At 33.4% G+C, this 16382-nt stretch overlaps 1 protein-coding gene across 1 annotated transcript in view; it reads left to right on the top strand.

The window, feature by feature from the left end:
• TRHDE (thyrotropin releasing hormone degrading enzyme) overlaps positions 1 to 16382 on the top strand; it is a 387000-nt gene that overhangs the window by 302551 nt on the left and 68067 nt on the right. Inside the window, exons 11-12 of the mRNA XM_040491410.1 lie at positions 3228 to 3358; positions 3464 to 3519. Of these exons, the coding sequence (XP_040347344.1) occupies positions 3228 to 3358; positions 3464 to 3519 (187 nt within the window). The remainder of the gene's footprint in view (positions 1 to 3227; positions 3359 to 3463; positions 3520 to 16382) is intronic.

The raw sequence follows: 16382 nt of genomic DNA, 5'->3' as shown, positions 1-16382 counted from the left end.
TTTTCTAATTCGATTCTCACACAAGTCCAGTGAAAAAGACAGTATGTTTTGCTATACCTGAGTTTGTTTTACACTAATACCCTTGTTACTTTGGCTGACTTTTTCTTAGATTTAAATTCTGATTTTTCTGTAACCAGCCAAAACTGAGTAGAAAAGCTTAATCTTCCTCTTTTCATTCTGAAAGTATAGAATATAAAAACAGAATACTATAAAATTTCAACTACTCTGTGCCTTGATATAATCTAAATTTTGTGCCATTTTGGATACATTCTAAATATAATTCTAGATTGTTATTACTAACATTCAAATATAATTTCCATACTTTTTATTTGGTACTCATCACATACCATACACACCTCATTAGGCCATTGGGAAAGATCTCTTTAAAATTCATTGCTTGCCATTAGTTAATTTGAAGAACATTTTAAAGATATAATTAACTAGAATGAAAAAGACATTTAAAAATCTATTACAAAATCTTTCAGGGAATCATTTCTCCAAAGATTTCATTTATAAGAAAGGCATAAAAATATTCATGAACAGTAATAACCTTCAGGTTTTAGTTATCAATTTAATAATAACATACATAAAAACAATAGATGCCGCCTTTTTTATTCTTATCAGATGACATAGAAGGTGTAGGGATTGTTTTCCTATTTTAATTTGTCTCTCTTCTCCCTATAAGTTGTTTATTCAATAAGTTTATTTACTTATAACTTATTCAATAAGTTTATTTTTAAAAATTTTTAATTTTTTGTAGTTGCAAGTTTTTATTTAAATTCAAATTAGTTGACATATAGTGTAATATTAGTTTCAGGAGTAGAATTTAGTGATTCATGAGTTATATACAATACCCAGTGCTTATCAAAACATGTGCCCTCCTAATACCCATTACCCATTTAGAGCCAAGCGTATCACATGAGATTAAATTCCAATCCAAAATGTGAACAAGAGATAACTTTATAAAACAGATTTCATATCATAGGAATCCATAACTGTTTCAGAATTGTAAAAACCTGAATTATGTATTCATGTATTAAATTTGATAATTTTTTAAACTTGTTTCTTTAATATTGTAATTTCTTCAAAAAGTAATGACTTTTTAGATGTTAATGATCAAATTTGCTCTTAACCCATGAATTTAATCACAATTTAAATATGTGTTGTTATACAATCCTAGTATTCTTGAAGACAGAGTTATGATTACTTAAGAGAAACAATATCCTCAGTATTTCAGTCTTAATTTTTTTCACTGAATTCTGACATGATTAATTGAAATCTCTCTTCATAAGGTTAGGCCATATCTTTTGTTAATTATTTGTTTTTATTTTTATATCTGTAAAGTGGGGTGACATTCTGAAGCTTCATAGGAATTGTGTGGATAAGCATATTAAAGTTTTGAAAAAATGCAAAAACAAAGTATCAGATGGTTGGGGAACTATTAATATTTTAGAGAAATAGCTGATAGATTAATTTAAAAAAATAGTATAGATTAAGCTGGGTAAAATTTCAAATTAAGGAAAATAGTTCCTTTTTGCATTGAGCCACAGAATTGGAAGACACCTTAAATTCTATTACTTAGCGCTTAGGTTATTTTCATGGCCTGAGCTCAAACATTTATGTCTAGGAGAACTGGAACAAAAATCTAACTGCCCTGCTCCTGTTCTAATTCTTGTTTCCAATGCTATGTCCCTACTTTTCAAATCAATATAAGAATGTGAAAAGTATATATCATATTACAGTAAAAGTGTTATACCATCTTGTATCAATAGAATATGATGTAGTAAAAAGGACACCAAAGTCAGAAGACCTGAGATGGACCATTTCCAGTTTTCTTGGACACTTCGATTAACCTGTCTGAGACTCATTTCTTTATCTGTTCTAACAGATACTATTTATAAAAGTGGCAGGAAAGCTGAAGGGCTATTTGAAACATTAAAGATTAGATTTTTCTATTCAATATACATATTTGGTTTTGCTTTACATTTATAAAAATTGGCAGAACGTAGCATGCTTTAGATTAATGAGCCCACCCCATTCTAGACCTGAGCAATTAATAATCATTAACGTTCAGCCAATAATTTTGGGGTCACAACCTCTTCCTTTGTGGCTTCTACTTGAAAGAGAATATAAATTCAGTGTTTAAAAAAAAAAGAAAGAAAAAGGAAACCTGTTTTGTAGGCTGACGTGTAAAAACCTTGATAACAAAGTGAAAATCAGAAATTATGCATCTTACTCAGAACTGACACAAATGGTTTCTGGGATGCATTTTCTGGTTTGGAGTCACTGTGGAAATTAGATAGACCATTATGTGTGTGTGTGGGGTGTGTGTGTGTGTGTGTGTGTGTGTGTACGTACAAATTACAAATTTTAAGTAAACTTAATACATTATGTAACTTCTATGAAACATGAGTCCTGAGGACATCAACAAAATGATTAGAATTGTAAACTATGCTTCTGTGAAGTCAATAGAAGCTGACATCAAAGTGAACAGAGTTCACTATCTGTACCATATTTGAAGGAGTTAAATATTTAAGTTATAAGATTGTTTTCATGGGCTTCCCTTAATTGAATTAGCTGGGGAATATAAACAAGTTACCATTTTCCAAAGTGATTCCAATAAACAGAATTTATTATCTTTGTTCTAATTATGTATAGAAATATTAGATTCTTAATCAAATGAGGTTCCTTTTCCCAACATTATTGATGATACTGGAAAGTCTGTTATTTATTTATTGGTACCTCCAAGAAAGCCCAAGAAAAAAGGCAAGGAACAATAGTGACTTTAAAATAAATGAGCCCTGTTGTTTTAATCACTTTCTTACTGAATAAAATAAGTGGAATATGCACCTAAAGTCTTTTCTTTTATTCTAGTCACATATTTATATATGATCTACCTAGAAGCCACATGAGTACAGTGGCAGATTTCTTGGTTACATTTATCTTGAGAAGAACACTGTGTATAGGTAATGGGGTTTTATCAAGAACAAAAATATTAATTATAAGAAAACAATTAATTGAGGTAATAATGAGTAACCAACTAAAGGTTTTCTAGTAAATTCTAGATATAGTGATTAATTGATTAAAGGGTAGATTTCAATTAAGTATTTATGATGGTGTTCTCTTTTAATTATTGGTAATGTAGTATCTGCTATTTAGAAAATATGCTTCATATGATTTTAACCCATAATTTTAAAATCTTTTACCCCCCAAAATGCTGTTTTCAGAGCACCACAGAATAACTTTGGACAAAGGAAGCTGGTTGCTGGGGAACATCAATCAAACTGGCTATTTTAGAGTCAACTATGATTTAAGGAATTGGAGATTATTAATTGATCAATTAATCAGGAACCATGAGGTAAACTGGATTTATTCATCAAAGATCTGTTTTGATATGTGAACAACTGCTGTTTTAATTCTAAGTGATTCCCTTTTTTTTTTCCTTTTCTGGTTGACCTCCTAGGTTCTCTCTGTCAGTAACAGAGCAGGTTTGATCGACGATGCCTTCAGCCTAGCCAGGTATGTTTTCCAGTGGATCTTCACAATAAAATTAATGCTCATAAGACTTCCTCTAGTAAGCTAAATGCAATAGGTTTTGATAAGAAACCTTTTAAGAACAATTTCTATGTCCCATTTTTGTATTTGGATATGAATTATATTCAGGGTCCCAAACTTTTGATCAATAGTAGCCATAGGGTATTTCTGAGTCAGGAGAAGCTTGATCAATTTTCACTGTAAGTTCAATTTAACACTAGAGATTAATAATCCCTTCCCAATTTCATTAATGAACTCTACAAAATGACCATTGTGCCATATTTAATTTTTGATGGAAAATACCTTCAAGCATCAGCAATTTTTTTCCTAACATATACTCATATATCTTTTTTTAATGTTTTTTGAATGTGATTCATTATGAAAGCTTGTGCTATAAGACAGAAATAAATATTCCACAGAGTAAAGCTGTTCTGGACAAAATGTATATCAATCTTATAGCAGAAGCCTTTAGTTGTACTAGTTATAGTAATATTTACATTAATGTCATAATTAGATTTATAATGTTAAAATGAGTTATTCCTTCAAGTAGTCATTAAATACTTATTTACTTAAAATAATGTTGATTATAAACCCAAGCTATACTCAATGTTGAAATTAAATAGGAAAATAAACTCAGTCCTTTTAATATTTGAATTGTTTCACATCCAAGTACAGTTTTAATTTTAATAATCTGATATTATTGGGCAAAAATGAGAAATAATAGTGCTAGAAGAAGGCCCACCAAGATAGCAATGGGTGGAGATAGGGATTGAGATGTAGCTTTTACTCTACAGTAAGATATGAAGACTTCAAATAAAGTATTGAGTATGACATAAAGATTATTTTGACATAGAAGTTTAAATCTTTTCTTTCTTGACATTTATTTATTCATTTTGAGAGAGAGAGAGTTTGAGCACACACACCTGAATTGGATATGGGGAGAGAGAGAATCCCAAGCAAGCTCCACGCTGTCAGCTCAGAGCCTGACATGGGGCTTGATGTCATGAGCCGAAATCAAGAGTTGGATGCTTAACCAACTGAGCCACCCAGGTGCCCCAACATAAAGTTTAAAAAGGGCAGAAAACCAATAAGAGAGAGTACTTAATGTAACCTTGCATTGAGAGAGAAGCAGGAAACAGAATTATGTTACGAACACCACAAGGAAGGGTTTGGAACAAGAAGAGAACTAATCCCACCAGCTAATTAAACACTTAAAAGGTTCCAGACACTGTTCTACATACAGCAATTTGTTTAATTCTCACAACAACCTTGTGAGATGTGTAGATATGTATTATTATTATTAAATTAATTATTATTAGTCTCATTTTATAGGTAAGGAAACTGAGGCTCAGCGACGTTAAGTAACTTGCCTAAAGTCACACAGCTAGTAATTGACAGGACCAGGGTTTTGTCTGTGTAGTCTGGCTGTGGAGCCCAATGCATGCATGCATATATATATATATATATAATATCAGCAGTAATAGTATTTATTATAATGAAAAATCCAAGCAATATAGAAAGACTGATGGGGTGTGAAATGGTAGTTCATGTGAATTCTTACAGGTTTGAAATGATGGTGAGGAAGCAAATATGTAATGATGTCCTTAAGATGGAGGGCAGATGAAAATGTAAAGGAAGGGATCTTTGACTTAGCTGCATTAAATTATTTTTTATTGAAATTCTTTATTTGATTTGGGTGGATTAATTATTTTTTTTTCAAAAATTAAATTCCTTGTTGACTAAGATAGAACATTGCTTTCAATTCCAATTTTGGAAGTCTTACATGTTTGAAGTAAATAATTTCATTATCATTTATACACATTCACCAGGAAAATATTCAATTCCCATTGAATATATATTAAAATTTGTTTTATTGATAATGAGATAATTTCCCTGTTTATATGCAAGTGAATAAATATAAAATCAGATTTCTACAGGCAAATGCCCAGCACTTACTTGGAGTTAAAGGTTATCTTATTTCACTGTTTTCTCGTAAACTTTCATAGTTTTGCTACCAATCTGTATCAACCTTCTTTCAGTTTTCTAAGCATAGCATGCTGTCTTTGGCTTCTTTGAAGATAACAAACAGAAGAGTGACAAATATTTACTAAACATATGTTCCAGGTACTATATGGAGGCTTTTATGAATGGCGTTGTTCAATCTTCTCAGTAAACCCTTGGAATGGATGTAGGTTATTATAGCCATGTTATAGCTGAGATGTCGAGGTGAAGAGGAGTTAAGTCACTTAGCTAAAGGTTGCACAGCTTTTAAGTGAGCGGTGGAGGTGAGAGTCAATAGCAAACACTGGCACAGCAGAGCCCATGATCTCATGTCAGAGTGACTGCCCATTATGTGAAGTTCCTTCCCACTCCCGTGCCCTATTATCTGTTGGGAGTATTGCTATTAACTAAAAAAAAAAAAAAAAAAAAAGGGGAAAGTGACATCCTGCGGACCTGTATTGTAGAAGTTGTCACATTGTGGTTCAAGCCCTTTCTGGGCCCCTGATGATTATGGCATAACTTTGAAGATAGGGCTTTGTCTTATCCTTATATTCCTACTGCTCAACTTTGTCTTTAGTACAAGACTATGCTGGTATATATTTGTTGCATGAATTGGTAATTGATTGTCAGTTATTCAAACTGTAAGCTTTTATGCCTACTATTATTTTGTGCAATTAGGTAAACATATTCTTAGACACTCTTTTTATAGTTGTTTTTTAAATCTATAAAAACCACATGAATGCATTGTAACTGTACAAGATTAAAACAAAAGAGTGATGCATTGTGAAAATTTTCTTTTACTCTGTTTCATACCTTCCCATCATGTTTACCCTCCTCACAGATAAAATTATTAATATTTGGTATGTATCAACCCAGCCATTTTTTCTTTGCATTTTCATACAGTTTGATTTTTTTTATGTGAACAGAAAGAAATGCATTCCATTCTCTGACACTTTTATAGGAATAAGTCTGGGAACTTTATTGCATTGTTTCCATTTTTTCCAGTATTAAAATCAAGACTGCCATGAGTATCCTTGAACAGTCTTCTGTTATGTGCATCTGTGCATTTTTATAGGATAGATACCTACAAGTGAAATTTTTGGTTCAAAAAATTTAAAAGCTTTGATAAATACTACAAAATGTATTCCAAAAGCTTTACCATTTTAACCCTCCATCCACCATGTATGAGAGGATCCCGTCCCCTCAAATTTTCCATAATGAATAATAAACATCTGTAAAATTTTTGACAAGCTGGTAGCAAATTGAGTTGCTACAGTACTAGTTAAATTAACTTGTCCGCTTTTTCATACACATTTGGTACTTGCATTTTTTTTCTTCTGTGAATTCCTTCTATGTTTTCCTATTTATTTTAGATGTATTAGGATATTAATCCTTTTTGTAGTGTACATTTTTATAGTATTCTCTCTTAATACTATGTCAATTTTCTTTTTTACTTTGTGATGTATTTCATCATTCAAAGACTTTTAATTTTTATGTCTTGTCATTCCTTTTATAACTTCCTAGTTCTCTGGTCCTGTCTCACTTAGAAGGACTTCTCTGAATATTATGAAAATATTGTACTTTTTAAACACTATTTTTTTTTTACATCTAACTACTCAACCCTTCCTCATCTAGTTAATTTTTGGGTATAGAATGGAGTAGAGGTCTAATTTTCTTTACTTTAAAACATTTTTAACCAATTATTTCCATATTATTTTAAAAGGCTCCCTTGTTCATACATTTGAGTTGATATGTTTTATCTTAATGCAAATGGTCATATTTTAGGGAATTAATTCGGTTCTGTTTAATTGGTTTTTTGTTCCTTTATGAGCTCATACCATATTGTTCTAAAGAGTTTACTTACCTTTATAGTATGTTGTGCTTGAAAAAGTTTTCTCTCATTCTTGTTCAAAATTTTACATATATTCTCTTCAGTATAAAATTTGGAATCGGTCTGACAAAGCCCATTTAAAAATCCTGCTGTAGTTATGACTTGATATGCATGGAATTTACAAGTTAATTTCTAAAGAATTAACATCATTCCAAATGTAAGTTTTCAGTATTAAGACATGTTACTTCTCCCCATTTATTCAGGTCCCTAAGTCAAGCTTTATGATTTCATGTACATAAATTCTGGTAATGTCATATTATTTCCTCATTTTTGTTGTTGTTTTAAAATTTTTTAAAGTTTTTATTTATTTATTTTTGAGAGAGAGACAGAAAGAGAGCAGGGGAGGGGCAGAAAGAGAGGGACAGAGAGAATCCCAAGCAGGCTCTGCACTGTCAGCCCAGAGCCCGAGGCAGGGCTTGAACTAAAAAATCATGAGATCATGAACTCAGTCAAAACCAAGAGCTGGTTACTTAACTGACTCAGCCATCTGGGTGCTCCGATTTCCTTGTTTTTTGTTTGTTTGTTTGTTGTTTTTTAATTTTTTTTATGGCATGCGCTTCTATAGAAAATGGTGCTGCTTCTGCACATACATATTCTGATTTTTATCGCTTGTGTATAAGGAATCAATGAATTGCCTCGCAAATGTCATTGTGTTATAGCTTGAACTTTGAAATTAGTGACTAAAATGCCTAGATTTTTGTTTGTTTTTGGTTTTGGTTTTGATAAAGCATTGTTAGATTGGGTGACACAAAATGAACAATATGCATTTCTCATTTTTAGTGAATTCACAGTCTAGCAGTGATGATACACAGTAGATAATTAATCATATTCAGTACATAAGTGCTATGAATAAAATATTATGAAAGCGTTGGGAGGTAAAGAATTAATGAGGCTGAGGAAGATTATGGAGGACATAATATGGGAAATAACATTAGAAGACTGAGTTCACTATGAAAATCCATGGAAGGTTTAAAAGTAGGCAATGAGAGTAGGAAGAATGTGGACTGGAGGGCGGATTTCTGCAGAAGAACTGTTACAACAGTCATGACCTGTGCTGCAGCCTGAGTAAAGCAGAGATAGAGGCAGAATGGAACTGGCAGCCAGATAAGGTAGAACTCTTACTGAAGACATTTATTAGTGTAATATGTGATAGAAACGGAAAATTTAGAAGATTTGCAACGCGAAGTATAATGACCACTGGATTTGAATATTTAAAGCTGTTAATATGCTCTCAGTACAATTTTAATTTTTTAATTTTTTTTTAACATTTATTTATTTTTGAGACAGAGAGAGACAGAGCATGAACGGGGGAGGGTCAGAGAGAGAGGGAGACACAGAATCTGAAACAGGCTCCAGGCTCTGAGCAGTCAGCACAGAGCCCGACGCGGGGCTCGAACTCACATACCGCGAGATCGTGACCTGGCCGAAGTCGGACGCTTAACCGACTGAGCCACCCAGGCGCCCCAGTACAATTTTAAATTAAAAGGGTGTACCACTGGATTATGGACTCACGTGGTATTTTGTTTGAAACTATTCAAAATACATGGAAATTGTTTGGAAAATTTGTTCATATTCAGAAGAGTTCCAGAAATAAATTGCCATCATCATCATCATCATCATCATCATCATCATCATCATCATCAACTTTGCCCTGGACAGTTACTGCACTGATTTATTTATTTAGTGACCAGTTTCCTGGGGAAATTCAATCATGCAGAACCCATGCCAGTTTATTGCGTTATTAATATTACAACTTTTTTGGGGGCTGCATAGCATATTTTAAAATTTTCTACTATAGGCTATTTGATTAAGGATCGAATCACTTAAAGAGCCTTAACAAGGGCACATTATTACAACTTAGTTTGCAAACCTTGTTAAGGAATAAGATAGCAGTCATTTCTTTTAAAGTATTAGTGTTATATTAATAGCAAATATAAGGGCCTGTATCTGGAGATGATGAATGTCACACTTAGAAGTGCTCTAAGTATTGGTGAGCAGTCATGTGTAGTGCTTAATACGTGTTTGATGCATACATAAGTTAAAAAAATTAATGCATACATTTCTATCCACTTGTTTCAGAATTTATAAATCTGAGACATGTTAGGAAAACTGGAAATTCAGTACATGAGCCAGTGAAAATATAATGGCTCATGAAGAAGCAAATTATGAGAACATCCCAAACCTACTCTTACATGTTGTTTTTATTTCTGAGCCCTAGTTCCAGGACTTGTAACAACATGGTTAAAATCACCTAAGCAATGTTTGCAAACTGAATGGTTGTAATCTGCTCCTCATGGAACTTCTTTCATCATGGCTCTTATTAGAAATTCTTCTATGTCTTCTGGATGCCCTCCTCTACCTTGTTTACAGTTACTCTTGCAAAACACCATTGATCATTTCTTCACTCAACACAGAAAATAGTAGCATGATATACCTGAAAAGCAACTTCATCCTGATTGGACTAGATGAAGAGCAGCTTTTCACACTTTGATGGCTAGTTGTTTAAAGATAACATGCTGGTCTTTCTTAGATGAAATTGAGAAGGAAAGACTTAGACGTCCTTTGTGAGAAATAGGTGGCAGGCTGGACTTTTTGTCCTGATTCCCCACTGTGTTAGAGAGATAACAGGATGGCCTCGCTTCTGCTGAACATTGCTGTGCAAAACCTGGTTAAGGATCCTGGGTCCTTCCAATACTGTCTTCTGCTTTATTAATTCTGATTTTATGAAGAATGTTTAGTTTTGGAATTCTTTATTCCATCCCTACCCTTTCCCTTTTTTAAAGTACTGTAAAATCTCAGCATAAACATTTTTCTTTCTTGTGTTTTATCATGGAATCATGAGAGTTATTAATAATAATAGAATACTGATTAAAGTGTATTTTATATTATACTCACTGAGCAAGGAGAGAAGGATGATTCTTTAGTTGTTTGTATTAGGCTCATTTGGGAGAAGTATCCATGTATGATTATATTCTTATTTATCTTCTGTTAAGCCACCAGAATGTGTGTGCAAGAGGATTCCAATTAAATATTTATGAAATTCTGAAAGTGATAAAATTTTTTATTGCAAAATAAGATTTATTGTTGGCTTTATGCTTCCAATCTTCTGCCATTGACCAAAAGCGTTTAAAATTAGCTTATAGTTATCTTCTCAGCCTTTCTAACCAGTGCAGATCTTTCCACACTATGAGTAGTGACTCACAATGAGTCTGTTTAAGAGCTTCGTGGCCATGCCTGCAAAATCACAAAATCCTTCACATCTCCGAGGTTGAGGATTCTAATTATCTATTTGTCATCATCAGCTAATGCTCCTCTTGAGATACACACACACACACAAAATCACCTTGGACCCTTCTCATTTTACACCTTTCTGCATGCAATTATTTTAAAATTCATATCCAGAAGACCTCTAAATTAGTCATCATTTATGCAATGCTTTGCCACAGATAAATGTTAAAAATACTTTGAGAGCATTTTCAGAACATTTTACTATAATGAGCTCAGAATCTTCAGCTTTGTTCTGATGATAACCCAGTAAATGCCTGAAGTATATTCCTGAATTTTCAAGGTAGATTGTTCCTACAGGCACACCCTGGTTTGCTCAAGGTTAAAAGTAAGGTAACACATTCTGTTGAGCTATATTTAGAAATCAGTTGAAGGTGGAGTCACAGATGTTGTCCTTAGGATAAGGACTTAGGGGGAGCTATCATATGAGGTACTTCTGAGAAGTATCAACCTTCTGAAGATTAAAGGGCAAGCTTGTGACTCTTGAGGAGGCAAACTTTCTTGGAAACTTTTCAATTGTACTGTGTTAAATCAAAGGCAGACTTGCAACCTTTCACCACCAAATTTTTGTTTCACCTCCATAGGCAAAAATGTTTTAATATTAGTGCCTAATGTCTGAGGTTGTTGAGTAGAGCATGAGAGAAATTTTGACATCATTCTTCAGGTTTGCTCCATTTTCATGGCAAGCAGGCTGTACTCGTGAGTCACAAAACTATGGGTGATATTTGTAGGTTATATGGATTTGCCACTGTTTTAAAGAATAAAGAGTCTAAATTGCCAAATGCAAGTACGAATTTGTTTGAATAAGTGTATATACTTATGATCTTTAGCATCTCACACATTAAAAATAATTTTTATAATTCTCACCATAGTTAGTAGCGTTGTCATATTTAACACCAATTGTGATTCTTCTATTTCTCTAAGAATTTTGAAACCGAAGCCTGAGATTTCATAAGAATTTGCTGTAGGCTTTCTGACCTTCCTAAGAATTATAAATGCTTGCCTTGTCACAAATAATTTACTTAGGCAGAGGTCCCTCCAAAATGTGCATTTGAGTCACCAACTTCCCTTGAATAGTTATTTGTAAGGCATACTTTTGACATAAAGGCCTAAATATTCCTCTGATCTGGGATTCTTGAACTGAGATAGTTTTATCTTAGTGTTTCTCCTTTCTTGAGTTTGAGTTAGCCCTTCTGCTGCTTGCTGCAAATCTTTTGCATATTCAAGTACAGCACTCCTTTGAGCATGCTCTGAAAAGCCACCTGCATCAGAATCACCTGAAATGTTTTATTAAAAATTGCATGTTCCCCAGACTGCCTAGAAAACTACATTTCTATGAAGCACTGCCTGTAATTCCAACACATACAACAATGTGAAAACCACTGCTTTTGAGTCCCAGAGGGTATTTATGGCATCAGGTTAGACAGGCAGTTGCTTCTTTGAGGCCAAGAAGTCTCAGAGTAGGCATCCTTAACAGCAGGCAGCATGGTTTTGTTCGGATTCTAGAGTCCTGAGCTGACCATTCAACAACCAGGGCATCGGAGAATTAGTTATACGTATTCAAAAATACTTTTTTATTCTTACTATTAAATATGTTACTATTTCAGATATTCCGTCTGACAGCTGTAAACACAACTCATAATTTGGATGTCACTCATAATCTGGGTGTCTCAGAAATTTTTCCAAGCGTGGAAAAGTACTGGTGGGTTCTCATATAATTAGGAGATACCTTTATGTTCACATGAGCATACTGGCACATATCAGTCATGCATATGCATATTGAGCTCTAATGTATTCAGTAGTTTTCCCTGGTGAAAGGCATGGCAGAATTTTCTTGCATACTAATCCGGCATCTAGACCGGGAATAATCTGCAAATCTGTTGATAGTGCGGGTAAACAAGAACAATAGAGCTACCTACAACAAGCGTTAACTGAGAGAAAAGGGTATCTTTAGGTTTTGTGGTTATTCTGTGATGTTCTTTGAGGGAATCGGGTACCTAGAAAGACGAAGGAAAGAAAAGAAAAGAAAAGTAAATAGGTTCCTTCAGCAAGGAGTATGTGATAAGAAAGAAGAAAATGAGAATTTTGAGGTAGACTCAGTTTGTCAAAAGATTAATCCTTCTGGCATTTGTTTTGTTAATATAAAGGCCTAATTTTAACAAAGATGCATACTCTGGCTCTCAAAAACCTCCTTTCGTTTTTGTTATGATAGATTATAAAGAAGTCTTTAAAATGAGGACTGTATGAATATAGGTATTAATAGTGGTTTTATTTTAGAGTAATTACTTACTGCTTAAAGTTATCTTGTCATGATACTTTCTCACCTGAGAACAGATTCAAAGGGGCCTGATAATCATCTTTCTTAACAAACATGCTAATCAGTGATTGCTAAAGTAAGAGCTGCTTCTGTGTTTCTCCCAGAAGTCAAAACAGTCTATTTTTGAGATCAACAGTTATTTACCTAAATAGCAGTGCGCCCTTGGTAAGGAAACCAGGATGAAGGTAATAGAAAATATGTATTTCACAGTAGTTCCTACTTGCCATGAAAATATAGAAGATTCCATCTTATATTTGAGGAGGCAATAATTTGGGGAAGAGGGGAAAGGAAAAGAAATTTAGTTCTAACATATTGTGCAATGTAGGTGAGTGATTCAGATGAACACATACTCTTGCTTATGAGGCAAATCTTTAAAGCCTTTGGGAGATGATTTGAAATACATGATGTTCTCCTTTAATTGCATGCAATTTGAACTATTCTGTGTGGGATGCTTCAAATGCCTTTACGTGGAATGAAGTACCAGTGAAGAGGCCTTCACTATTTTGGATGTAAGAAAACATCAGATTAGGAAAACCTGGCTTGTTACAGCTGTGCCAAAGCCTTCTTTAATGTTTGTTATTTAAAGATGTGAACTCAGGCCAACTTGGAAGCTAAAAAGCAGTTCTGGGACCTGTGGAGTCAGACCACATTTGAGTCTCCGATTGGGTTCTCCCTTCCTAAACTAGGAATGGCCTGGAGTGTGGTTGATTCAAGCCTCTAACAGGAGGTAGGCCGAGGTTTCCGGTTGCTTAGCTGCTTTACCTAATTAGGATAAGGATTAAACAGAAGTTCAGTATCAACCCTCCAGGTCACCAGGTGGTTATGCTAACTGATAGGAGTGAAAAGAGAGTTTGTAATAAGAAAATGTTAGTCTAGCAGTCTATATATGACAAATTCAAGTAAACTAATAGGCCCTGAAGAGAATAATGATTATCAGAGAGCTTTATGTGGATGCTAACTTAAACACACTCTAAATTAGTTAAGAGTCCTTGGGAATGCTATCAGAAATGCCAAAATAGAAAGAACTTCAGGTGGAAATTAGTTGGTTTTGCATTCCCAGTGTGCAAATGTATTGGAAGTTAATTTCATAAGCTGGGGGCAGATCATGAATTTTATCCATGGCCAGATTGAGGGAAAGGTTACTTCTCCTTTTCTACCAATAGAGAGACTAAAATTATTACATAAATATAGTTGCTGTGCAGAGTAATTAGGCCCCTTGCCTCCAAGATTACCATATTTTTAAATTTCCATCTTTGTGGAGATTCTTATGTTTCCTTTACATTTTTTAAATGTTACTGCATTATCTTAAATTTGACATTGATAGACTATCAGTTATTTCTCTGAGTATATGAAGAGCTTATGAAAAGTTGCATTTCAATAAAAGCCAAAGTAATGTGTAGGGTATTTCATAAATTATATATGCAGTATGAACATTAATGAGTTTGTTGACTAATCAATAATTGGTAGATACATGGATTGAAAGGTGTGGAGAACAAAGAGCTGTGATGCTTATTTCATGCTATGATGGAATCACTGTATTTGGCTTCAGAAAGATGATTTCATCATGCTTATTTTCATTTGAGAAAAGTAATATAGAATTTTAAAATTTGAGAATCATAGCTGATGTTTAGTTCAAATAAATTCAAGTGATTTTCTTAGTGAAAGGAAGAGATTACTGAGATAAATACTTTATATACATGATTACATGAAATAATTATCACTTGTAACAATAGAAGGTTACAAATGTTTCATGAAGAAATGTCTAAATACTTCAAAGATGCACCAAATTTAGAAATATATGTTTCTAAAGTTAGAAACATATGTTCTTTGTTAGTCTGTATTTCATCATAAAAATGCATAAGAAATTAGTAGGAACATCTTACAATAATTACTTACCTATTTGTATGTGCTGTTAGCATTGATTATCTATTTTATATTGCAGGTAAGTTAATCAGTTTCTAAAGTGCATGTCCATGATATTAAAACGAACTGTGAGTTCTCCTTATCCTTAATAGATAAGTGATATGAGAGCATGTTTTGCAAACAGGCAAAATGAAACTAATGAAAAAAATGAGAAGCACTTCAAAATGCTTTTACTGGGGTGACTTTCTTTATCTTAGTTTTTGAGGCTCATTAGTAAGAATAATTCACAAATCGAAAACTCTGAACACAAAGTTGGTCAGCAGTATCTTCCAGTTATATAGTAACAGCTTTTACATTTGAAAGTGCATGGAGGTTACAAATATATGTAGAGAGAATCCCTGTTTTCATAGATCTTGTATTACAGTATAGAGGGATTATGATCAGATTATCATGCAAACAAATATATGTTAGATGGTGATATTTTTACAGTAAATAAATAGTAAAACAAAGAATGGGAGTGTTTGGAGAAGGAGCACATACAGGGAGTTTAAGCATGGTGGTGAGGGAAGCTCTCACTTTTCAGTTGGCATTTGAGCAGTGACCTAAAAGAAGTAAATAAGAGAGCTATCCAGGAGTAGAATATTCCGGACAGAGGAACAGCAAGTACAAAGGCCCTGAGGTAGAATGTACTTGGTGTATTCAAGAGAGAGTCAGAATGGATGTGGCTGTAATGGAGTGAGTAAGTAAAGCAGGATGGCATGAATTTAGGGAGGTAACAGAGTACTGATCATGTGAGGCCTTTCATTGCAATTGATTTAATTTGTACTTTTCTGATGGTCGATGATGTTGAGAAGCTTTTCATGAACTTATTTGTCATCTGTATATCTTCTTTGTGAAATATCTATTCAGAACTTTTGTCCATTTTTAAAAATTTGGGTTGTCTTATTATGGAGGTATAAAAATTCTTTAGTCTGAGACAAGCCTATTATTCAGATATATATTTTGCAAAATTTTCCCCAAGTTTGTGGTTTGCCTTTTTATTTTTGTGACTTGTCTCTCAAAATTGAAAGTTATTAGTCTTGAAGAGGTCAATTTTATTAATTTTTTCTTTCATAATATGTGCTTTTCATGTCCTGTTTTAGATATCTTTGCTAAATCCAATAGTACAAAACTTTTTTTCTATGTTTTTGGCCAGAAGACTAATAATTTTAGCTCTTTTATGTAAGTGTATGACCCATGTTTAGTTAATTTTTGTGATTGGTGTAGGTTAAGGGTTAGGTTTCACTGTTTTCATGCAGATATCCAGTTGTTTCAGCACCATTTGGTAAAAAGACTTCTTTTTCCTTTGTCTATGGCAGTTTTGTCAAAAATCGATTGACTATGTAAGTTAGAAATCTATTTCTTGGATTCCATAGCCTGTTCCATTGATTTATATGTCCATCGCTATGCCAACACCACACTGTCTTGATTACTTTAGCTTTATGGTAAGTC

This window comes from Herpailurus yagouaroundi, unplaced genomic scaffold, assembly GCF_014898765.1.
Source record: "Herpailurus yagouaroundi ecotype Mexico unplaced genomic scaffold, PumYag 182, whole genome shotgun sequence".
Taxonomy (NCBI): domain Eukaryota; kingdom Metazoa; phylum Chordata; class Mammalia; order Carnivora; family Felidae; genus Herpailurus; species Herpailurus yagouaroundi.
Note: the sequence above shows the minus strand (reverse complement) of the source record. Positions and strands in the feature narration are given on the sequence as shown.